The following is a 26,312-nucleotide window of genomic DNA, read 5'->3' as shown; positions in this document are numbered from 1 at the left end:
TTTGCCCCGATGTTCCCAGTAAAGATTTATTGAGTTTTCCCCCGATGTTCCCAGTAAAAACATTTTGTGTAATCGGATTCTGTGACTTTCTATTTGTTAGCTTAAGCGAAGAGTAACGACAATTGATTAAGTTAATAAAAACAGAATTAGGATACAAATATAAATGATTTTTATATTGTTTATATTCTTCACATAAACTGTACATAAAAGTGCATAAACTACGAAGCATTTTTTTTTAAAATAAGGCTTGATCCAAATAGAAATTCTTTGACAAATGCGATCATATCTTAATTAGACTCCTTTAACAAAACATTCCCTTAATGATTTCTTCTGTAACTGTTTGAGTACTCCTTTTTAATATCGTTATTTTGAAAATCAAAATGATGTTTCTAATTACTTTTATTTCTGTATAAATAAAATAAGGTATGTTATGGTTTTTCGATGTGGTCACTATCCACCAAGGACCAAATGACATATAAGTTGATAACATATATTCCCATTGAACACCAAAAAAGTACTATGCATCTCATCGCGGTTGTTTGTTCTGATTTCCCCGTCAACACTTACACGTTTTTATATGATCACTATTAAGTTTAATGTTGGTTTATCTGTATAAAAAAGTCCAACCAACATGGTTTTAATCCAGGTCATCTAGTTCATTTTGTCGCAGATTCGCGTTTATCTTTATGTCATGTATACTTATATATCACTACTTACCCGAAAAGTTTTTACTCGTTTCCTCATATACTTGTTCTTTCAGACAATCCTAAAATAAATCGGCGATTTGTGCGTAATTTTGTACAAGCTGCTGTTTACTTAAGCAGATATTGTAGGTGTAATACTGTACAATGTTGTTTGTTTAAGTTAATTCGGTGTGGCAAATCCATTTTTACGGATATAATAAAAGTTATTATGGTGTAAAGATTAAAAACTGCAATTTAGTAAGAACAAATGTATTATTTATGGAAATTTCAAACTGACATTTTATGAAAAAGGCGCACTTGAACATTGTAAACTAATATTGAATTAATATAATGCTACGTTCAATTATATTAACAGCTTTTATTAAGTAACACTATGTATCACCTACGTTTAAAGTGTTTTCATTTCAAATGATCTTGAGAACTTTAAAGTACTTGTTCTTACACATTCACCATGGAAATTGCCGAGGTTTGGGTGACTTTTACAGAGCTACAACCATTAAATGCATCATTGGATAATAGTGTTACAATTTCATCAATTGGAAACAAAATTATTCAGAATACAAGCACCACGCTATCTCCTTTCAGTATTTCAGCAGCGTTAATGATGTTGATGCTTGGTACGAATGGACGAACTAAATCTCAAATATCGTCTGCTATTTTCAGAGGCAGTACCAAGGAACAAGATCATTATTTTTATACAGTTCTTACGTCTATTCTTCCATCTCCACGTAAAGGACTACGTGTTAAACTGGACAATGAGGTGTTCGTTAATAACAGGTATACCATCCAAGATACAGTTAAAGAAAAAGGGAAAGAATTTTTCAGGGTGAATTTCAAAAGAAAAAATTTCAGTAGAAGACCGAAAAAATCCTCTCGGATTTTAAATAGGTGGATTTCGAAAAATACGATGAAGAACTTTGACAATTTGGTTTCAAAGGAAATGTTGAAAGAACAAACAGTTGCAGTGTTTGTAAACACCGTTTCATTTAAAGCAGACTGGAAACATAAATTCAATTTAAATACTACAATGCGAGATTTTTACGTCAATAAAACAACAAAAATTGAGGTAGACATGATGAGAAGCATACAAAAAGTAAGATATGGGCAACTAAAGGAATCAGAAGTTTTAGTTTTACCATTGAAAGGGGACAAGTTTGATATGGTTATTATCTTACCTGAAGACATTAACAAATTACAAGCGTTTGAAAAACTGCTTTCCATCAATGTTATCAGATACTTAAACTCATCTCTGGTGTACAAAACTATAGATATTACACTCCCAAAGTTTGTTATTTCTAATAAGCTGAATTTGAAGAGCTATTTACCAAAACTAGGAATAACTGACATTTTTAACAAGACCCATGCAGATTTCACAAATCTCATCAAGGAAGATGACAGCAAAGTTTATGTATCGGATGCATTCCATGACGTTGTTGTAAAACTGACAGGCAATATAAGACAACATCCACCGTTTGAAAAAGGCCGTGTAAATACGACTTACTCTAAATTCATTGGAAATCGACCATTTTTATACTACATACTAGACAGAAAGAGCGGTGTTCTTGTATTCATGGGAAGGTTTTTAGGCAAATGATTTACTTGTTTAATTTCAATAACATATACTGTTTATATATTAACTAGTTCAATTAGTTTCGTTCACTTAATAACTTATTGCATTTTTTAAAGGTAGTGTTGCAGTAAAGGGTGCAGTTGTATTATCAAAAATAACACATCACTATTAATCAAAGCTTAAAGGGTTTTCATAAAGCGTTCGCTTATAGACGATGGCTAAATATTTACTCTGGTCAATAAACGCAGTTGTACACATTCAGAAACTGAGATTTATAATACCAAATAAACGATATTAAATATTTTGCCCAATCTGAAGTCTTTTATTGTCATTTCTCGCAGTTGTGGTTAAAAATAGTTTTACTCAGTCTTTGGTCTTCTATGCTGCGTTTTGTGTACTGTTGTCTGTTTGTTTTCTTTATAACCATAACGTTGGCAGTATATTTTCGATAGTATAAACGTCCCTGTGGTATCTCTCGCCCCTCTTCATCAACCGAGCTTGGTCTCATTTGAAGCTACATATATTCTAGTTTATAGTAAACAAAATATAACTTCACATAAATGATGACATCAATTGAATCATAACCATTAGCTTTACGGTAGAGGGTATCTAATTTAATTCGTATAGTTTCATTGGAAAAGGTAACGTTGTGAAAATCATAACAATTATTTCATTTCAACTGAAAATTAAACTGTTGAATTTTCCGTTTTTGTCGCAGTTTAAAAAATAACGACAGTTTTCTTCTTGTATTCTTATTTGAAGTTGCACTGTGTAGTTTATATTCTTTTATTGTCTGATGCCAAATAAATTATAATAAAAATAAATGCCAGACAAGAAAATTGGTAGGTTTAAGAAATAATTGGTACAAGCTATACGTTTTTGTAGTTTTAAAATTAGTAGGCATTATATTCGTGATTATTTTTGCCCGAGCGATAGCGAAAAACTATAATAAAAATGGTACTAGTTCAGTGAAAATGGACGTCATACTTATCTCCTAAACAAGTAAAATAAACTAAAATTTATTAAAAAAAAAAACACACAAGACTATCAAAGGTCAGAAACTCCTTACTTTGGACAGGCGCAAAACATGCGTCCTGAATGATTTTGAAAAAAAAATTGATATTTTTAAAATAGTCGAAAACAAAAATGTCTGTCCAATGGAAAAAGTCGAGGCCAACAAAAGATGAACGGTGCATTATAGACAGCTATATAGAAGCTGGTTGTAAAAGTTGACAACAATATCTATAACTTGAGTACGGCCTAATAACCTGAAATAATTATATTTATAGCAATTCCCTAGATACGAAATATTTACATAGATATAGGAAGATGTGGTATGTGTGTCAATGAGACAACTCTCCATCCAAATAACAATTTATAAAAGTAAAAAGTAAAATCACAAAAATACTGAACTCAGAGGAAAATCTAATCGGAAAGTCCATAATCACATGGCAAAATCAAATGACAAAACACACCAAAACGAATGGACAATAACTGTCATATTCCTGACTTGGTACATTATAGGTCAAGGTACGGCCTTCAACACGAAGCCTTGGCTCACACCGAACAAAAAGCTATAAAGTTGTCTCTTTGACAATTCAATTCTCATTTTTATTATTGATATGACTGCAAATAAAAATAAGAATATGTGGTGTGATAGACAATCAGACAAATTCTTTCCAGGGAACAACAGACGTAAGCAAACTATAGGTCCCAGTATGACCTTCAACAATAAGCAAAATACACAATTTATAGCATGAAAGCTTCAATTTAAAAGGTTTTGGCATGACAAACACGAAAGTTGAGCGAGAGAAAAAAAATACGAATACCGCATGGAAACTGGAAAATGGTCCGCAATATTACTTTAATCTACTCACTAAGCTGAAATTTAAGACCTGGCGAATTCTAGTCCTTATCGATGGATGTGATGTATGTTTAAAAAAAAAAGACAATCATGGTTTGTTTGGACATCTTTATTATGCAAGTCTTGGTTTTAAATTATTTGCAAGTATGCTTAAAGTCGTTAACAAAGAATCACTCACATAAAGACGGCAAATCCATCAATAAAAGAAAAACATGAATAGACGTACTACAATGCACAGAATAACATGTATACATTTTTATTTGCGATCATAAAATGCACGAAGTCGTCCATTTCTATGTAAATTGGATGATTTAAATAAAAGTAAGATGAATACGTTTCTGTTGCCACGGATTTCCCCCAAGTACAGTAGCAGTATAGCAGAACAGTTCAAGTTTCCTATATAGTCCAAATTATACACTTAACCAATACATTTTTTACAATAATGTAAATCCATGCAAATTCCACAAGGTTTTATCCAAATAGCTTTCTTGCTATCCAATATATTGCAAGTACGAAAAAGAAAGGGCAGAAGTATATTTTTTCTATATGTTTTGTGTTTGCACAACTTTTGAAAGTGGATTATGCATTCGTTCTAAAATAAAATTTTAGACCAAATAAAAGTTTAAAGATGACAAAATTTGACAATCGCAATTGTTAAATCGCTTTGAAGTTCGAAAAAAGATAATCATTCAAAACATGCATTACACAACTTTTAAAGCAAGTTAAGTCATGTTTTTTTATGAAAGAACATGCGATATCATATTATGAAAATTATTTGTCAAAGAATAACAAAAACACAAGTAAAGGACTTTTAAGTTTTCAATATAAATCAAAAAACAAATGTAAAAAAATATATTATACTTAGGCGTTGAGACCCTTCGGTGACCCCCCCCCCCCCCCAGTTTTAATGTCTACAAAACGGACGTCGTGAGCAATGGGCGATGGGTGTTATAGACGAACGTTCACCTAATCATTCCCAGTCAATGGGATATTAAAGTGCGCCAATCGATAGCCACAGCTACACTGTTATGAATTTGATTCTATAAGTGAATATAATGGCATGTTACTGAATATGTACTCATCATAATTTGTATCGGTGTTTTGGTTTTCAAACATATTGGTATGGAAAATCACTGAAGAGACATTAATTGTCGAAATATTCTTCTGGCACAATAAGATTAGTACCTTTTATGTAATTACAGGCACATTCAATTGATCAGTGGCGGCTTCTAAAGAGACAGTAGGCCAAAAAAACGTTCAAAACAACTAATAAGGAAAAATAATAAAATTACTAAACATTTAAAGTAAGAATTTCTCTCTTAACGCAGCATTCGACGAGGCCAGCATACATTAAAAGTTTAAGATAAAGTTGGTTTAAAATGTTGCCATGGGAACATACTCCTCTCGTACAAACCTCATTATGTAATGACTGTATATTACTATATACGTATATATATGTATTAGCAACTAGACCAAAATGAGATATTATCAACAAAATCCATTGATATTCAGTAACGATTAACTGTTTTGAATTTCAGCTAATTAAAGGGGCACTAGCTGTCACATTCATGGTCACCGATTTGACTCAAATTCTCATATTTGATTTATAACAATGTAAAACATTTATCCAAACTATCAAAAGTCTAAGATTAACAGTTTATCATCCTTCCCTACGGCTATATCTGTTTCCTCAACGTATCCGTAAAACTCGTATCACGATAGCGCGTGCTCTGAGGAAACATTATCAACTTGAGGTAGAAATATCAACAAATTCTCCCAACATTTATTCCATCATTGTAATGATAGCATGTAACTTACAAAGATGATTTGCACAAATAAATTACCCTTGCATAACATTTTACCTTTTATTATTGAATAAGCAATCTAGTAAAAACCTGTCCCACCGGATTCTAAATAACGTCGGCCGGGACTACTTTTTTTTAAATTGAACTCTGTGTACTTACATGAACTCTTGGTATGACCTACATTGAGATCAGTCTACCGAAACAAATGTCAACAATGCGGGGGTGGAAAATTTAACATTAAAACTATATTTACAGTATAAACCAATTATTCACAGTAAAACCAATAACAAATTTAACTTTAATTGTTTAAATGCACTTGTGTTTAATCACAGCAAAGATAAAACATTTTACATTAAATTATGCAAAGTTCTATCAGAGCTCAAACCCCCTTTTCCTGACAAGTCTAAAGCACTTATTCCGTCTGCTGAAACAAAACAAAACAAAACAAACACACAAAATGGCCACTGATACAGAGAGTGATAGTGAATCATGGGAATCGGGAGACAATTCAGACACGAATACATTATTAAGTGAAATGGACAGCCCTTCATGCAGTTACTGGGACTTTTCAAAACCAAGTTCAAGCACTAGATATAAATACCTCCCTGTAAATGTTGACAAATTTCAAAAACAAAGTGCCACAAATGAAAAACAACAGGAAAATGCAAAAGTAGACAAGAACACTAAAACTGACAGTGATCAAACTGCATCTTTTGGCATAACATCTTCAGCAAAAGCTTCAGAGAGTGACCGTTTAATTCTAAATCAAAATGCCACAAATGAAAAACAAAAGGAAAATGCAAAAGAAGACAAGAACACTAAAACTGACAGTGATCAAACTGGCACAACATCCTTAGCAAAAGCATCAGAGAGTGACCGTTTCAGAGATGTAACAGATGCTGATATAAACTCCTTCCTTCAATAGCAACTTAATAAAAATACTTCAAAGAAAACAAAGTCTGATTTGAAAATTTTCCAATTGTTCTTAAAGTCAAAACATGATAAAAAAAGAAACATTGAACAAATACCACCACAAGAGTTGGACAGATATCTTAGTTTTTTCTTTCTTAGCGCCACAAAGGAAAAACAAACAAATGGTACTTTTGAATATGAACCATCATCTCTTAAGTCAATACAGCAGAGCATTAGCCGACATTTAAAGGATAATGAGTATGGATGTAATATTATAACTGATGATGAGTTCCACAAAAGTTGTCAGACTCTGAGTGCAAAATTTAAAAACTTAAAATCACTTGGTCTTGGTAATAAACCCAATGCTGCAGACCCTTTGACAGATGACGATCTCAACAAATTTTACATGAAAAACGTTATGGGGTCCAATAGCCCTCGCTCACTTACAAACGCAGTATACATTAATAACAATTACCATTTTGGTTTGAGAGGTGTAACTGAACATTATAATTTATGTTGGGGTGATATATCATTAAAAGTTGACACAAATGGAGACGAATACCTCCAGTATTGTCGGGAAAGGCTGACAAAAACAAGACAGGGTGAAAATATAACAAATCTAAGAAAATCAGGACCAATCGCAGTAGGAAAACAAAATTGACCGCACCAGATGTCCTGTGTTTCAATATAAACTATTTCGACAAAAAAGACCAGATACCATGAAAAAAGAGGATTCCCCTTTTTATATTCAGGCTTCAACGTTTCAGGATAGTAACTATATATGAATCAAAAATTCTTTGGTACAAAAATCTCAGACTAGGAACTAAATCAATTTCTAAAATAATAAAAGATATGGCCACGGAAGCACTCCCCAATAATGATAAAAGACTAACTGGCCACAGCGCAAGGAAGGGTTCAATCCAAAAACAAAAAAGACAATGGAGTGCAAGACACAGAAATTGTGCAAAGAACAGGACACAAAAATGTTAACAGTTTGCTGTCATATTCCAAAACAAGCTTGGAACAAAAAAAAAAACATCTCTAATGTTATCTTCAACAACAGAATCAGATAATAAAGAAAATGCCTCACCAGTATTAGAGGCTATAACATCAACACAGACTCAATCGACTGTAAGTAACAACAGTAAACAGTCAATTTACAAAGGAAATTTTAATTTTTCGAATTTACATCCGGCAATGAGTGGTCTATTCACCAACGCAACATTCCATGGTGGAAATTTCAATTTTACATTTAACAATGGGCCATCATCGTCATCAGATCAACAACCCTCAGATGGTCAACAAACAGAACAAAAGAAAGCGTCTATGCGTAATTGACAGTGACAGTGATAGTGATTTCTAAAATATTATAATGATTCAATTCATTTATTAGTTGTGGGTCGGAATTATCCAATATTTTCATTGCTTAATTTGCTTAAAAACAACTTTTTAAAACTATAAACACAATAAATATCTGACCAACAAATGTATTTTATGTATCAAATCAATTTCTTAAATATTATAATGTGAATTTCTCCAGATGCTCTACAAATTATAAGACTCACTCAGTCACTGTATCAGTATCATATTACAAGTGTTAAAAATTTTAAAAAAGTCTTATACTGAAAATGTGTAAAAATAATTTTGCTTTAAGCAATGTTAATAATGATTTAATGTATTTACAAAGAGAGCAAATTAACAAAATAAAATCATCTTGCATATATATCAACCTTTTATAACTAGCTTCAATTTATTTAATGTTACCTGAAACCAGTCTGAAAATAACAAAAAAACATAAGAAGATGCAATATTAAAGCACCAATAAAAAAGATTATGAACTCACAATGAAAGCAAATTTACATATATACATGTATATATCGGTAAGGTATATGGCCTTTGACAATGACCAAAATACATACTGTGTAACAAGCTTTACACAAAAGCACCCCAAAAAAAGCTTTTGAACAACAGATAAATTGTTTTCTACATATACTGTTGATATAAAATATCAGTTGCAAGTTACAATGTGAAAACTGGTGTAAATCATAATTATATTGGCTATATCAAGGAAAAATCCTTGTCTATAATGTACATTGATCATTCACATGAGATAGACTCAAGTAGGCAAAATATTAAATGATTAATACATATTAAACATGTTAAGATTCCAATCCTAGTATTTACTGCTTCAGTGTAACTAAGTTAGGATTTGAACCTAAGACCTTCTCTTAGAGAGATGCTCTGACCCCTGAGCTACCTAGTTGAATACACTGAAAGCATATATATACAAATGGCGGTTGCAAGGTGCGAGATGTCGAGGTATTGCATACAAAAAGGTCAATTTACAAATATCCGTCTTCCTCAAATTAACTTCTCCTTAACGAATTGCGACTATTACATATTTAAGTACTCTCAGACTTCATACAAACAACATTTTGATGCGATATTTCTGGATTTTTTTTTTGTGAAGCGTATGCTTAAAAGTTGTTCGGCAGTCAGCGAGTAGATTTTTTCTTCTTGTGGTGATATGAAATACTTTTGTTTTTTAATCTTTCATTAAGCCTTTTTTCTTCTTTTTTTTTATATTATCTTCAAATAGTATACACCCATATATGAATTATCACGTGCAAAAAACATTTTTCTTCATGTAGTTAATGGGAATATTTTACCCTGCGTATTTTGGCCGCAAGGTGTTCCGCGGTTTAATATGTCGATGACGGGTGTTGCCTAGTAACAATAGAGACACTCCGGTAATAACAATTCCCGCAAAATTATTAAAAAAGGAAATTTTGATTAAAAACATTGCTTTGAAAGATGATAAAAATGTTATCTAAATGTGGATTGTATAGATATTGAAAAATATCAGCCCACTCGACAGAATATGAAGATAAATGGCTCGTTCGCTACGCTCACTCGACATTTAGCTTCATATTCTGGCTCGTGGGCTGATATTTTTCTATATATATATATCCACACCCAGATAACATGTACTTACAGAGCATGGGGTAGATAATATATTGGTTCGTTTCGTGTTTATTTTAGTCCAGACGCCATCTAATTAACTACCGATTTGACCTCAGATGACCATGTAAGCGATGTAAACATAAATAAAGATATGCATAGATTAAACCAACACGTGCAATTGGATTTTTATAGGTCTGTTTGATTTTATTTTATAGATTAAAAATAGATGTTTGTCATTGTTTTTAACCGAATAAGAATGATTTTATGTGCATCGAATTAGTAATCAAATGATTTACTGTAGTTTCACTTTCCTTGTTGACATTCTTTTTCTTTAAATAACCAGTACACGTACAATACATGCGTTGTCAATCTCTAGCTAGGGGTTAAATTGAAGTTCACATGAATACGGATTTAAAGAGGTCGACTCATTCACTTGCAAGTGAATAACTAATTATCAATGTTTTTTAGCGTAATTTGACAGAATAGAACCTTTTTGGCTGCAAAAAGTGAATTGTTATTTCACTATTAAACTTTCATTATTGATTGAACAAAAAAAAATTCAAACTTTAGATTTTTTATATATCGTAGCTAGTGTCCCTTTAACAATTTTAAATGAACCTTGTTCTAGTATAATACACTTATAATGCTAATACACCTGCATCAAATAGACCGCGCATCAATTGTACAAAAACCCTTTACTAGAATTCTTTAAAATGACTTTGCAAAATATATTCCTTCAAGTTTTTAACAGTAACAGGCATCAATTTTAAATCATAATGTTCTTACCAACACAATATTTTATTTCAAAAGTTCCTGTGAAAGGGGCGTGCTAAACAAATAAGTAAAAAAAAAATGGATTTCTGAAAATTGTACATTGTTAAGATCTATATGGAACACACTAATTATTGATGTACAGAAAGAAATCAAGTTTTTGCATGTGTAATAATAATAATAAATAGTAAAAGGTAGACAATAATCAATTGCATGTTTATTTCTGACAAAAAGTCGTTCTATTAAAAAGAGCACATCCGTAAAACAAAATGATTAACATGTTTTATATATTGGCAAAATAACATTAAGTTGACATTCGAATTATCAATTTTGTTATAGCGAATATAAATGACAAGAAAATATGTCAACAAGGTTTAAAACATATGACACACTAAATAAAATAAATCCCCCATAAAAACTTACAAATGAGTGGAACATGTATTCATTTACATAAGAACATGCTTACTAATTAAAAGTTATTATATGGTATACAATTTATTTGCGTTTGGCTGTTTGGTGATTTTTCTTCTTATTGGCTTTTCTACTAGAATTTAGTGATCCTATGTTTTCTTTTGATATTCCCAAAGCATTGTCTTAAAGCTATCTTTTAGTATTTTATTTAACAATTCTATCATTTAGTTTAGCTTCTAATAAAAAAAAAATATGCCTTTTTCCTGTATAATCCATACAAAACGTGTCATTTTGCCATACGTTGTAGCTTGAGAAAACGCGCTGAGAACTATCATTTTTATTATATTTTTTAACACTTGCCTTTTCCATGGAAGATGCATTCACAGAAATGTTTATTTTTCTCAAACACACATGGGTGATGGTTATAGTTTGGATTGAGATAAAGTAGTAAACAAGAGGCTCTCAAGAGCCTGAATCGCTCACCTGATTTTTTTTGGTTTAATCTCATATCAATGATTATTTTGGCATTTCAATTTATTTAAATGTTCTTTGAATCGTCCTATTTTCTTCAAAAGCAAAAAAAAAAATCATTTTCTCCTATGTTCTATTTTAGCCATAGGAGCTATGTTTCTTGACATACAAGGAAATGAAATATAAAATTTATACTAGATACTCTGAAACTCTAAAACTCATTTAGCCTAAGTTTGGCTGAAATTGATACAGCAGTTTCAAAGGAGAAGATTTTTTAAAGTAAGTCAACATGATGAACAAATTGTGAAAAAAAGTCTTTAAAGGGCAATAACTCCTTAAGAGGTCAATTGACAATTTTGGTCAAATTGAGTTATTTGTAGATCTTACTTTGCTTAACATTTTTGCTATTTACAGTTTATCTGTATCTATAATAATATTCAAGATAATGACCAAAAACTGCAAAATTTCCTTAAAATTACCAATTAAGTGGCAGCAACCCAACAATGGTTTGTTTGATTCATCTGAAAATTTCAGGGCTGATAGATCTTGACCTAATGAACATTTTTACCCCATGTCAGATTTGCTCTAAATGCTTTCGTTTTTGAGATATAAGCCAAAAACTGCATTTGACCCCTATGTTCTATTTTAAGTAACGGCGGCCATGTTTTTTGACGGATCAAAAATCGAAGCACACACTTTGTGCAGGATAATCTAAGGAACAATCATGCTAAGTTTCATCCAAATCCATTCAGCAGTTTCAGAGGAGAAGATTTTTTAAAGTTAGCAAATATGATGAACAAATTGTGAAAAATTGTCATTAAAGGACAATAACCCCTTAAGGGGTCAATTGACAATTTTGGTCATATTACCTTATTTGTAGATCTTACTTTGCTGATCATTTTTACTGTTTACAGTTTATCTTTATCTATAATAAAATTCAAGATAATGACCAAAAACTGCAAAATTTCCTTAAAATTACCAATTAAGTGGCAGCAACCCAACAATGGTTTGTTTGATTCATCTGAAAATTTCAGGGCTGATAGATCTTGACCTAATGAACATTTTTACTCCTGTCAGATTTGCTCTAAATGCTTTCGTTTTTGAGATATAAGCCAAAAACTGCATTTGACCCCTATGTTCTATTTTAAGTAACGGCGGCCATGTTTTTTGACGGATCAAAAATCGAAGCACACCACTTTGTGCAGGATACTCTAAGGAACAATCATGCTAAGTTTCATTCAAATCCATTCAGTAGTTTCAGAGGAGAAGATGTTTGAAAAATTGTTAACGACGACGACGACGACGACGACGACGGACGCCAAGTGATGAGAAAAGCTCACATGGCCTTTTAGGCCAGGTGAGCTAAAAAGGGAAGTTTGCAATAGGGCGATGAAATATCATACATCTATCGAAAAAGACAGACAACAATATTGGAAAGAACAGAAAACGACAGACAGAAAAACATGCCCGCAAAACAGTTCACCAAATATTACAGATAAATCCTGAGCCCAAGCATAAAAATAAAGAAAAAAAACCGGATCGATCGCAGAAAGAAGTGTTAAATGGTTGGTTACAAATTCTCCTTAATCGTAACTGATCTTATAATGCATATTCTGGTTCACTTTTAAAGATACAACGACTATTGTTAAATGTGTGCATACAATGTAGGCGTCCCGTAAGGTTTTCCTCTCCTAAATACAATTGCAATTGGTACATGGCTATTTCACCAGAGACAAAGATAGGGACAAAAATATTTTGTGAAACAGAAATAATGATAATAAAATCAAATAAACCTTCATTACCGTTTAATGTTATCATTTTCTTCTTAATGTAGCACGCTGTAAGAACAGCATTTATATGAAGGAGTTTTATATAAAATTGATTTGAAATGTTGCCAAGTGAACAAATTACTTTCGTACAAACCACCTTTTTTTTCAACTGATCGTAATAATTTCCACTGGAACATGTATTTGTGATACCTTCAAATTAATTATATTTTAGTTACATGACAAATTCAAACCGACCTTGTACTCGAATAAACATATAATGCGAATACATCGAGAAAATCAGGTAATTATGTTTAAAAATCATGACAAACTGTTCAAAGGTTCTGTCAAAAACTTTGTTAAAACATTTTAAATCTAAACAGACATTTCCTTTTAAATAATTATGCTCGTGCAAACACGATTTATTATATTAAAAAGTTCTCCGATGGTGACATGCTCGAAAATATCGTTGTAAAAAAAGGTGGAATTCGGTAAGTCGAACTAACCATGCTAAGGACTATATGGAACTCTTTTTTTTTATGTAGGAACTCAAGGATAACATTTAGGTTCAACCCATCAGTATAAGTTACAAGAGCGCAATTACATGTTTACATTAAATCGGCATTTTCTTTTACCTCCCCTCCCCAAAGATGGTACTCAGAATAAAAATACTGAGGCTTCTGATTGGATGATGCAGGTTGGAATTATTTTTCAATTCACAGCTTATCCATTAAGTTTAAAAATAGGTGAAAATTAAATACACAATTTACAATGACATTGTGTAGAATATATATTTTTTTTATTAACTGAGGACTCATTCAAAATTAATCTTTCTAATTTAGTGCTGAATATGGAAGCTTCCGTAACAACTGCATTTTAGGGCATTTTTTGCTGAATGACCATATACTTTATGTTTTCTGTAATAAAACACTGACATCTTAACAGGATCTGCTACACATGCAATTTTATCTAGTTTGTTTAGTCATCAAGAAATAAATTTATGAATACCACTGGGGCCTATGGAAAATGCATTACAAATAATTGCGCTCTTGTAACCTATATTAACAACCTTCATATCTTAAACAAATAAATGATAAATGAAAAATGATAAAAGGAAGACAATTCACTTCTGCATGTTCATTTCTCACAAACAGTCATGCATTATGTAGCTATAAAGGTTAAATGAGCACATCTGTAAAAAAAGTTTATCGTGTTTTATATATTGGCGAAAATACATTAAGTTGACATTCGCAGCATTAATATTGTTGAAGCTAATATAACTGACATGAAAATGTGTCAGCATTGTATAAAACACATAACACAAAAAAAAAAAAAAAAAAAAAAACCCACACTAAAAACCTTACAAATGAGTGGAAACATGCATTCATTTACATATGAACGTGTTTGCTAATTAATTTTATTTTCATGGTACATCGATTGCTAGAATTGCGTTTGATTGTTGGTAATTTGTTTCCTGTGACTTTTATGAGAACTTTTATCACTTCCTGTACACAAGGATGTTTTTTTCATGTGATTAGTTTCCTTATTGTTACAGAAAAAATAATAGGTCGGAACATTTTTGCAAAGAAAAGAAACCAAACCGAAAAACAAGGCAAAAAAACACTTCACCAAAAATTAAACAGTTACCACAAACCAGGGCAAAAAAAAAAAAAAGGGTCGAACTCACAGGAAACTGTAACTTGAGACAAACAAAATACAACAAGATATCGGATACTGACAAAAGTAATTGCTCAATTTTAATTTGACAACTTCAATAAAATCAATAAGTAATAGTAGGATTGTTGTTTTTGATACGCGAAAACACCTTTCGAGTACCTTTCACATTCCCTAGTACGTCATACAAATATATCTAAGGCAGCAAGCATTGATTTTCGGCTATGGATTTTTTTTCTGGACGAACTTTTTTTTCACCTTCGGCGAAAAACGATCTATTTGTTTGGCGACAAGTCGAAAACAATTTTTTCTTTCAATTTTAGCATTACATGTAGTGGCAGCAGAGGGAGAAACAAAGATTATTTTTTTTCAGGGTCAAAAACATTTTTTTTTTCTCCAAAAACTGGAAACAAACTTTTTTTCCCCAAAAAAATCCATAGCCAAAGCCCCCCTCCCGAGTATCAAATGGTTGCTGCCTAATACCTAATACATTTCGACTCATACAGAAGGCTGGGGGGCTGGGAAAGGAAATGAACTTTTCACTTGACCAATCATCTTCTGACATCATCGACAACCACATGCTGATGAATCAGGTTAGCGATAAATTGCCAAGGAATAAAAAAAAGTTGTATATATACTTATAAAACTGTTGTAACTACATTTTTAATGCTGTTTGGCGTCAGCAAACTAGTCTAACTCCACCAGATTGTTTATGCGTATCTTCCAAGCGAAGAGTCTATAACTGAGCGGTGGTCGTTTTTTGCTGTTTCTCATATTTGTTATTGTTTTGCATATTTGGTCTTGTGTTGTGCTATTACACCACTATCCCATGTTATGGAAAAGGGGCGGTGACTTCAAACTAGATAAACCCTGCATTTGAATTGTTTATATATTTCATGTCGTGGCCTTTTGTAGCCGACTTTACGGCATTGGTTTTTCTCATTGTTGAAGCCATACGATTGCCTATAATTGCTTTCATCCACTTCAGTTGAACTATCATTAGTGTCTCATTGGCACTCATACCACATCTCATTATAAATATAAACAAAAACAGTGTAATATATGTATTTAAATAGTTTTTAATATTTTAGAGATTCAGAAGACGAGGAAATTCATTGATTTGTTATTGTAAAGCCTTTTCCTGTGTAGCTATTTAAAATAATGGTCCCAAACCATGTCGATATTAAAAGTTGGCGTTGCAAGAAGGCATGCTGTTCTCGGACTACAGTACTTATGGCGTATTTTACTTTATATTATTTGGATTGCTTGTTTGATTGGTTAGTTCGTATTCAACGCCACTTTCGGCATTATTGTGCTTTTTCGTAGCTGTCAGTTTTTATAGGTGAAAGAAGCCAAATTGCCATGAGAATATCACAATCTTGCTCTTTCTTGAAGATAAGATAAGTCTTGAAGCTAGTTGTTTTTGTGCTTCGTTCTAATCGAATGATTCAAGCTATTTCAAACGGATTATTTTAAGGTTTTTTTTTGCATTGTGTTGTTACACAATGGTCCGAGGTGGGTGGAGTGTTAAACGCTGACATTTTAAACGCAGTCACATTCTGTATCTGACAGAAGCCTGTCATGTACTCAGCAGTAGTTGTCAGTGGTTGGTGTCTGTTATACCACGTTTTTAAATGTATGGTCGTAAATCAAGACGTTCGTTTTTTCGTTTGCATTTATTACATATTTGCAATGTCGTAGAGGTTTGTAGCTGACTATATGGTTCCTTGTTGAAGGTCGTACTGTGACCTATTCTTACTTTTTAGAAGTCATTTGGATTATGTTTTCCCATTATCTATCATGCAACGCACTTTTAATTTATAAAGAAGGAGGGGGGAGAGTAAATCATTCCTAAATAATACCAAGAATCACGATAAAATTAAGAATGAAAGCGGGGACTAAAGACATGACAACCCGACCAAAAATCCGAAAAGTCCACCATTAGGTCTTCAACACAGAGAGAAAATACCGCACCCGGAGGCCCTTTCGATAATGTATACTATAGATTAAGTGAAGATGGACGTCACCCTAAACTCCGAAATATATAAATGAACCAAAGTTACATCAAAACCAAACTTAAAAGCCATTATTGGCCATTATTTCGATTTTGGCCCCGGGGAGAGGGGAGGGGGCTAAATTTTGCCATAACTTACATTGATTCAGAAAATACTAGAAAGCTTTAGATAAAATAAAAAAAAAAAAGATATACTGCCGCTAAAAATGCAGGGCAAAATAGTGTACAAAATTGTAAATACACTTTCGCACAGCTAGATGATCAGTTTTAATTTTTCAACTGCTTCGGTTGAAAAAAATATGAGACGGAGGACGAATGCGTGTTTGTACGCATCATATTCTTTTCTTTTTTATATATGTCGAACTGATTTTAAAAATCATCTTTTTACGCCAGAATTTATCAAATATATTTGAATTAATGCTTTTATATTCAAAAACAAGAAGTGTTCGAAAGTAAATATACCCGCGTACAATCAACAGCAGTTATATCTAACATGTCTGAACTGAAGCATTTGCTCTCTCGAAAAGGAAGGAACACTACTAAATATATTGTAAAGGAAGTTACCAATATGTCACTATGTTAATGTCCTGTTTTTTGTTTTGATTTTTGTTTGTTAAATTCTCTTAAAATAAAATTGTTTAAATTATTTATTTAACATAAATCATTCAAATTCAAAGTGACATACGTAAACATGATACTGCGAAGTATATTTTCATTCGATTTGGTATTTGTAAATAGAACTACATGATATATCGTATCCTTGACAAATAGTTTTCTTGAAATACATTGAACACACTACACATATTTTAAAATCAAAAGTACTTTTGATTTACATTAGGAATAACATTAAGTTGACATAATCATATCTTGACAACAGTTACACTACATTAATGTGATGACAGTCAGTCGGATGAAAATAAACACATAAATTATATCAGATTCATGTTTGGTTTGTTAATTCTTATTTCATAATCATAATTAATGTTATAATGGAAGAGACAATTTACTTCATCGTGATGATAATCTTATCGCAATTACATGTAATAACAGGAGCAGGAGGTAGAGGTGCATACACACACAGTAAGTTACACAAATTATCTAGATAGTATTATTTATTTACGTGTATTGAATTTGATTTGTCCTTTTTTTCAAATGTGATACGGATTTTTTTTCTCATAGAATTTAATAAAATATTATGTAACTTTTCTACCATATTTTTTTCATAATAAAACGATAAATATATATCAGGAATCAATTAGCGCTAAATATTATTTTAAAAATGTACCAATTACGACAATGTCTGGTAATGTTAACTGCGCCATTTTACCAAGATGTCATTTACATGAATACACGTACATGTATTATAATTAATGACTTCATGACTGAACACCTATTAAAATGAATAATACAAATAAATAAGTTGTTTGGTTATTGGACAGCCCACGTTATTATAAGCTAATTTTTCTGTTACAAGCTGGGTCAAAAAGCTTTACTAAAAATCTATGTAATTATCTTAAAGCTGCATGGAAACTAAGATTGCAAATTATCAGTTAGTATGTTTTTCGTATTATTTTAAGTGATCTCTGCATTATTTAATTTATTTAATTGTTCTCTGTATTCTGTCATATTTGTCATATATCATGTATATACCTTGTATCATGCTAAAGCAATGTTGTTGCTAATGCAATACAGATTCATTCAATGTATCGTCCTGGGCATTCATGAACTATTTCCCACTGGACGTTTTAGCAAACGTATTGTTAAAGGTCATAATTCGATCTATATCTATATATATGAAAAAAAGATGTGGTATGATTGTAAATACGACACCAGAGACCAAATGAACTAGAAGTTAATAGTTTTATATTTGTTTTCTTCATTGTCCTTTTGGTCTCTGGTTGACACATGGCAAAATGTGAGTACTTTGCTAATTGGCATAGTGGCCATGTTGCGTTATAACGACAGCAATTTTTTATAGGATTATTCATGCGGCTGCCCTTGAATAAATTTGCAATATGCCAATTTTTTAGTTGTTTTAACAGTTTGTCCGTATATCGGTCACTTATATGTGTTTTTTGGTTTTTGTTCAGCCTTTTTAGTTTGAAAATCAGAAGAGTAATCGTTGTTAAATTCTATATAAAAAAAGCCAAAATGTCGATTGCTTAACAAAAACCAGATTCAAAATGAGAATAAAGAAACAAAACGAGGTTGTTCAAGATTTTTTACAATAGACATGTATTAGAGGTTGAATTTTCCCGAATTTAATAACTTTAATCTAAACTGCTTTCAGTAAAATTCTTTGCAACATGATTATTTTTATCCCTCCCATTTATTACATATTTTATTTACCTTGAAAAAAACACAGGGACTCGTCTAGATTTATTAAACACTTTTAATAAATGTTTTTCATTTTTTTCCGTTTTTCATGTCTATTTGTAATACATTATTGACCATTCAACTTTGGTATCAATTTTTGTTTTTTCCCCTAGCAATGTCCTGATCACCATCTATTTCCAAATACTGAAAATTCATGAAGGAATCTTAGTCGCCATTTTATAAAAAAATCGAGAATTGAAATTGGGAATGTTTCAAAGAGGCAACAACCTGACTATATAACAGACAACAGCAGATGTTCGCCAATAGGTCTTCATGCAGCGAGAAATTCCCGCACCCAGCATACTTGTATTTAAAAAAATATGATTTAAAATATTTTTTGTGACTGTTTATCTTAAATAGCCACTCATTTCCTTCTTCAAAGATTTTTCTATTTGAAGCAAGAATATGTCATTTGGTCTCTTCTGGAGAGTTGTCTCATTGGCAATCATACCACATCTTCTTTTTATATTTACTGTAGGGGTTGTTACTAGTGCTGTGCGGATGCAGAAGAATGTGTCCCCGTGTCTGTAGTGTATGACCTTATATTTTTACAGTGAGGGATTTTGGTTTGTGAGAGAGCTGTCTCTATATTCAATTAAATAACTGTTCTATTACTTTTACTTTATAATTTCTGTGTCATTGTGTTTTTGTGAAGAGTTGTTTCATTGGCAATCAAACCACATCTTTCCCGGTGAAAGCAACGTAATTGGCAAAAATGCCGTGTTTCAACAACATGGATGAAATTGGATATACATCTACCTTTCTGAAACTTCCCGGTTGCTGCGTTAACTACAACGGTAATCCCTAAAAAAAATCGAATGGCTTCATAACAAATTGAATACACTTTGATGTATAGAATATCAGAAGACAGATAAAACAAAATATAACACACAATCTATATTAATGAATGGAAAATATTTTTTTAGACGGATTTCCAGTTTGTCTTGATAAAATCTAATATTTCTGACACAAGAATATGGCACTTCTGATTTTTCAGGTCTTTTTATACAAAAAGCCTACACCAAGTCAGGAATATGATAGTTGTATTCATTCGTTTGATGTTTGATGCAATCATAGTGTGAGTGGGGCATCCGTGTACTATGAACACATTCTTGTTTATATATAGATAAGACCGTTGGTTTTCCTGTTTGCATGGTTTTACAATAGTCATTTTAGGGGTGTCTTTATAGCTTGCTGTTCGGTGTGAGCCAAGACACCGTGTTGAAGACCTTACTTAGACCTATAATGGTTTACTTCTACGAATTGTGACTTGGATGGCGAGTTTTCTCATTGGCTCTCATACAATCTTTTCTTATATCTATTTACATTTTAGGTAGCTACTATTTCGATGACATCGTTTAATGAATACGTAATGTAATACAAATTGACATGACATGAAAAAAATAATAATTGAAAAATATTCACTAAAATTTTACTAATTCTCTTCTTACCGAGTCCCTGTGCATTACACCACTGTTTTGTAAATATTTACAAAGGGCGCGTTAGTTTTAGATGGAAGACGATAAAGGCTTGATTATCTCTAATTTGATATAACTGATAATATTCATTTTATTCATACTATTTATAATATTTATTTTATTCATACTATTTATAATATTTATTTTATTCATACTATTTATTATATTCATTTTATTCATACTATTTATAATATTCATTTTATTCATACTATTCATAATATTCATTCTATTCATACTATTTATTATATTCATTTTATTCATACTATTTATAATATTCATTCTATTCATACTATTTATTATATTCATTTTATTCATACTATTTATAATATTTATTTTATTCATACTATTTATAATATTCATTCTATTCATACTATTCATAAAAATTCATTTTATTCATACTATTTATAATATTCATTTTATTCATATTATTTATAATATTCAGTATACAACTAAGTGAGATGATTAAATCTAAAACACCGAAATTACATTGTGCAAATCAAATGAACAAATACCTAGGATATGAATGCCATGTTAGCTATGGAATTCATATCATATTTGAGGCAAACGAAAATTTCAACTTTTTCACAACACAAAAGTGGCATTTGCTCCAATTAATTGTGAACGAATTTTATGCACTAACGGATATCGGTTATATGAAGGATGTACTAAAGTGATCTAAGGTAAAATTAGATAAATCAAGAATTCAAAATTGATACTTTAAGTTTAAAAAGTATTTGTCGAGGATAAAAATAAGCTAAAAATATAGATAGGCCATGGGGCTCCTTTTATAACAATAAGTTAACTATTAACAAAACTTTGTATTTTTGAAATACTTAGGCTTTTTTACCTCAGGAATATATTACCTTAGCTGTATTTTGCAAAACGTTTAGGTTTTTTTTGGGTTCTAAATGCTCTTCAGCTTCGTACTTTATTTGGCCTTTTTATCATTTTTTGATTCGAGCGTCACTGATGAGTCTTTTGTGGACGAAACGCGCGTCTGGCGTGAACATAAATTGTTTAATCCTGGTATTTATCATGAGTTTATTTTTGAGATATTTTATTTATAAAATATGGCGGAGAAAATGCTGACTCGGACTTTTACCTTATATTTGCATTGATATTATTTGGGTCTCAAATCAAAACAAAGAAAATCAAGAATATGCTTAAATTTTGACAAATGACCTTTTATGAGCTATTAGGTCTTATGTTAAAAGATAAATAGGTGTTTTGAGGCAAAATCTTTTACCTTGTATCGTATGGAAAAACACCAAGGAGTCCGAACATTTGACACTTATTCCAAAACCTCACCTAAGTACATCCTTAATAAATCGAACTTCAAGTTATAAACTCTCCCCATAATGCAATTTCGTATGCAGTTCTCCTTTTGTTGAAGAGCAAATGTAATTCTTTTTTGTATTAAATCATTGTTAAAAGAGTATTCAGTTTCGATAATCTCATATCTATATCTATTTTGTAGTGAAGTACTGTGAATCCAAGCTTTATAATCCGCGGTATCAGACTTGCTGTGATGGTGTGATAACTGTCCCTGGAGGATGGCCATGTTGCAAAACAGAGGTTTATAACTCAGAAAATGCGATTTGCTGTAAAGATAAAATTCATTATAAGAAAGGTGCGTCCTGCTGCAAGGACGAGGCATATAATCCGGAATATGAAACATGTTGCGATGAAAAGATATATCCAGTAAGGAACGGTAATTGCTGTGGTGAGAAAATTTATGACCCAAGGACAGAGAAATGTTGCGACGGATCAATTAATGATAAAGTAGAATCATTTTACCAGTGTTGCTCAGACAAGGCATACAATCCTTTGCATGAAACATGTTGTTCCGGTAAACTTTATTCAGAAAGGGATCTAGAGTGTTGTGGAGAAAAGTTTTACAGTCCTTTGCATGAATCATGTTGTTCCGGTAATCTGTATTCACAAAGAGGAATGAAGTGTTGTGGACACAAAATTTACAATCCTTTGCATGAATCATGTTGTTCCGGTAATCTGTATTCACAAAGAGGACTACAGTGTTGTGGAGACACGACATACAATCCTTTGAATGGAACATGTTGTTCTGGCAATCTATATCCACACGGTGGACTACAGTGTTGTGGAGACTCTGGTTACAGTCCTTTGCACCACACGTGTTGTTCCGGTAAACTGTATTTAATAGGAGGGTTAGAGTGTAACAGTTGTGGAGGCGAGAGTTATAGCCCTTTATATGAAACATGTTGTTCCGGTAAACTGTATCCACACAGTGGACTACAGTGTTGTGGAGACTCGGGTTACAGTCCTTTGCACCAAACGTGTTGTTCCGGTAAACTGTATCCAATAGGAGGGTTAGAGTGTAACAGTTGTGGAGGCGAGAGCTATAGCCCTTTATATGAAACATGTTGTTCCGGTAGACTGTATCCACACAGTGGACTGCAGTGTTGTGGAGACTCGGGTTACAGTCCTTTGCACCAAACATGTTGTTCCGGTAAACTGTATTCCGAAAGAGGTCTAGGGTGTTGTGGAGATAGGAGTTACAGTCCTTTGCATCACACATGTTGTAACGGAATTGTTTATGAACCTAGTGGTTTATCATGTTGTGGTACACAGGCATATGACTCTTCTACACTGTCATGCTGCAATGGCAAGATCACGCATTCATACTCTATATGTTCCACAGACAGGCGGACAATTAGAGATTATAGGGAAGTGCTTAGAAGATTTTCTCCATTGTTGATTTTTTGAGAATAGGATAACATTTTAGAAACAAGATTTTAAGACGCCCATCGAAAACGATATATCAATGAAAAATGGAACAGCAATAACGGTCAGATACAGTAAACAAAAGTAAAAAAACTACAAGTATTCGATGTGCAGTTACATAATTTTCTTATTTTAAAGTTGCTATATATAGTCAAACCGGACTGTTAAAGAAAAGGGGAAAGAATTTTTCTAGGGAATAGAAATCCGAAAAGATAATCGCTGATAATGAATAGGTGAAGCCATAGAAAATACGAGGAAGAACTTTGAAAGTTTGATATCAAAGAAAGTGTCAACAGAACGAACAGTTTCAGTGTTTGTTAACACCGTTTCAGTTAAAGCAAACAATTCAAAAACAACAAAAGTTGCTGTAGACATGATTAGGAGCATACAAAAAGTAAGATATGGGCAACGAAGGGAATCAGAAGTTTTAGTTTTATCATTGAGTGTTGACAAGTTTGATATGTTAATCATATTACCTGAAGACATTTACAAATTACAAGCGTTTGAAAAACTGCTTAAATCCTGTGAACAAAACTATAGCCATTACTCTGCCAAAGTTTGTTATTTCCAATAAGTTGGATTTGAAGGGCTATTTACCAAATAACAGACATTTTTAACAAGACCAATGCAGATTTCATAAATCTTATCAAGGAAGATAGCAGCAAATTTATGTGTCGGACACATTTCACGACGTTGTTGTGAAACTAAAAGGCAATATTAGACAACCGTTATTACTTAAAAAAGTTTCTCTGGATATCTCTTACTCGAAATTCATTGGAAATCCACCTTTGTATTACACACTCGACAAACAAAGCGGTTTTGTTATTTTCATGGGAAGGTTTTAAAGGCAAATTATTTTTGGGCAGTAACCTTTTCAAATGTAACAATGTTATTTTTACGAATTGATCATCGGATTTGGTAAACATAATATAGCAGCAAAAATGTGATTTTTATGTTTCAAAGTAAATAAGTTCCTTCAAGTTCTGCTTTGAAAAATCCTTGCAGAGCTAACCATGACTATTAGTATTAATTTGATAAAAGCATTCTCTACTGATAGAGCTCATAAAAGAAGGCTAAGTTATGCCATACTTTATCAGAATTCCGGAAGGCTGTAAGTCAACTTTTCAATAGGAAATTCTACAATGTATTTAAAAATAAAAGGTATTCCGATACCAAATGACATTACGCCATGAGTAGGCTGGTCCTCTCCCTTGCAACATACGGGTATTTCAGAGCCAAACAGATAAAGGACAGAGAACCAGTCTACGCTATGAGTTGTCCATATTTGCTAGCAAAGATTTGATTTGTCATTCCTGACGTTATCAGTTGGTCGACAAAACAATAAATATACGCTGTACATTTATCAAGGAATAATTAAATAATAAAATAACCTTTAATTTATTATTAGCAACTGTTGTCAATTTTGAATTTGCAAAAATATCGATTTCAGAGATGTGAATGTAAAATGGTAGTCGTACTACAACAACTTCTTATCTTTGTTCGTATTCTTAACACAAACCTGCATATTTTCCTTTTAGATCGTCTGTTTTTATTTATAAATATGCATTTGTACGATTTATCTATATCTGCTCAAAAGTTTTGCGTAACATATAAATTATTTTGTTATCGTCAATGATTCATTAATTTGTTCTCATTTACTATTGTCCAATTTCTAATGTTCCTCAAGCTCGTTGTAGTAATCATTTGTTTTTTTTCACTGTGGCATATTAGTGTAACCTCTGCTTTTAGAAAATCCTTTTATCAAAAATGCGAAGAGTCCATATAAAAGTATCATGGTTTTTTTTACGAATTAACATTTCACATACTCATATTTGACATGTCATTCACAGATTCTGTACATGCAATATATAAAAATGAAGATGTGGTGTGATTGCAAATGAGACAAATCTCCACAGGAGACCAAATGACCCAGAAATTAAACTAGCAACTATAGGTCACCGTACGGCCTATAACAATCAGCCAACCCATACCACATTGTCATCTATAAATGGCCCCGAAATGACAATGTAAAAGAATTCAAACGAGAAAACCAACGGCCTAAGTTATGTAAAATAAATAGACGTTAAACAAATATGAAACATAAACAAACAACAACCACTGAATTACATGATCCTGAATTGGGACAAGCACATACATGCAGAATGTTAGCGGGATCCCAACCCTCCCTAACCTCGGACAGTGACTTAACAGTACATTGTACATCATATGAAAGAACTATAAAAATCAGTTGAAAAAGGCTTAACTCATCAGATGGTTACAAATACAAATACTACACAGAGTGAACGTGGCCATGAGTCTTTTCAATGTGACCAGAATTGTTCCCCTTTGGCCAGTTAAACGAGAAAGTTACGATATATCGAACAATCTTCAGACAGTACGTGGAAGGAACAATCGTGGTATTTGAATTTCTAGTAGATTGTAATTTATGTTTTTTGAATGGTCGTATTGGTAAACAAAATTATACAAATAGTTCCTCTAAAGGAAAATCAGTGGTAGATTATATTCTTACCCCACATGACCAAATCATAGATATCATATATTTCCAAATTCATACAATACCAACATATGCCGAAAACACTGATACAATTGAACAATTAAGTGAGAATGAACGGTTAAAAGCGCCGAAAAGGTTTATATATAATGGTTTATGTAACGAATAAACTAATCATAGATACCAGGATTAAAATTTTATGTTTAGAACTATTTTCAGATGAGCCTAGGCAAAAACTTTTAAAAGATACTATTTTGAGA

General features: G+C 32.0%; 2 protein-coding genes across 2 annotated transcripts; both read left to right on the top strand.

The window, feature by feature from the left end:
* The first annotated feature begins 1,494 nt into the window (after window positions 1-1,494).
* LOC143078335 (serpin I2-like) lies at window positions 1,495-2,419 on the top strand. Its single transcript, XM_076253226.1, has one exon. The coding sequence runs from the start codon at window positions 1,612-1,614 to the stop codon at window positions 2,296-2,298; it is 687 nt and encodes a 228-aa protein (XP_076109341.1). The 5' UTR covers window positions 1,495-1,611; the 3' UTR covers window positions 2,299-2,419.
* A 15,457-nt stretch (window positions 2,420-17,876) lies between these two features.
* On the top strand, window positions 17,877-25,317 carry LOC143080388 (uncharacterized). Its single transcript, XM_076256215.1, has 2 exons — window positions 17,877-18,006; window positions 22,258-25,317. Exons 1-2 carry the CDS (start codon window positions 17,916-17,918, stop codon window positions 23,520-23,522), a joined length of 1,356 nt encoding a protein of 451 aa, XP_076112330.1. The 5' UTR covers window positions 17,877-17,915; the 3' UTR covers window positions 23,523-25,317.
* Window positions 25,318-26,312: the final 995 nt, after the last annotated feature.

Source organism: Mytilus galloprovincialis, chromosome 6 (genome assembly GCF_965363235.1).
Source record: "Mytilus galloprovincialis chromosome 6, xbMytGall1.hap1.1, whole genome shotgun sequence".
Classification (NCBI taxonomy): Eukaryota; Metazoa; Mollusca; class Bivalvia; order Mytilida; family Mytilidae; genus Mytilus; species Mytilus galloprovincialis.
The sequence above is the reverse complement of the archived record's forward strand: the minus strand, read 5'-3'. Positions and strand labels throughout refer to the sequence as shown.

Bases quoted from the DNA above. Each gene is read 5' to 3' on its own strand.
- LOC143080388 (XM_076256215.1), top strand. From the start codon at position 17,916: ATGGAAGAGACAATTTACTTCATCGTGATGATAATCTTATCGCAATTA. The intron at 18,007-22,257 runs GTAAGTTACACA...TCTATTTTGTAG, and splicing joins TAGAGGTGCATACACACACA to TGAAGTACTGTGAATCCAAG.
- LOC143078335 (XM_076253226.1), top strand. From the start codon at position 1,612: ATGAAGAACTTTGACAATTTGGTTTCAAAGGAAATGTTGAAAGAACAA.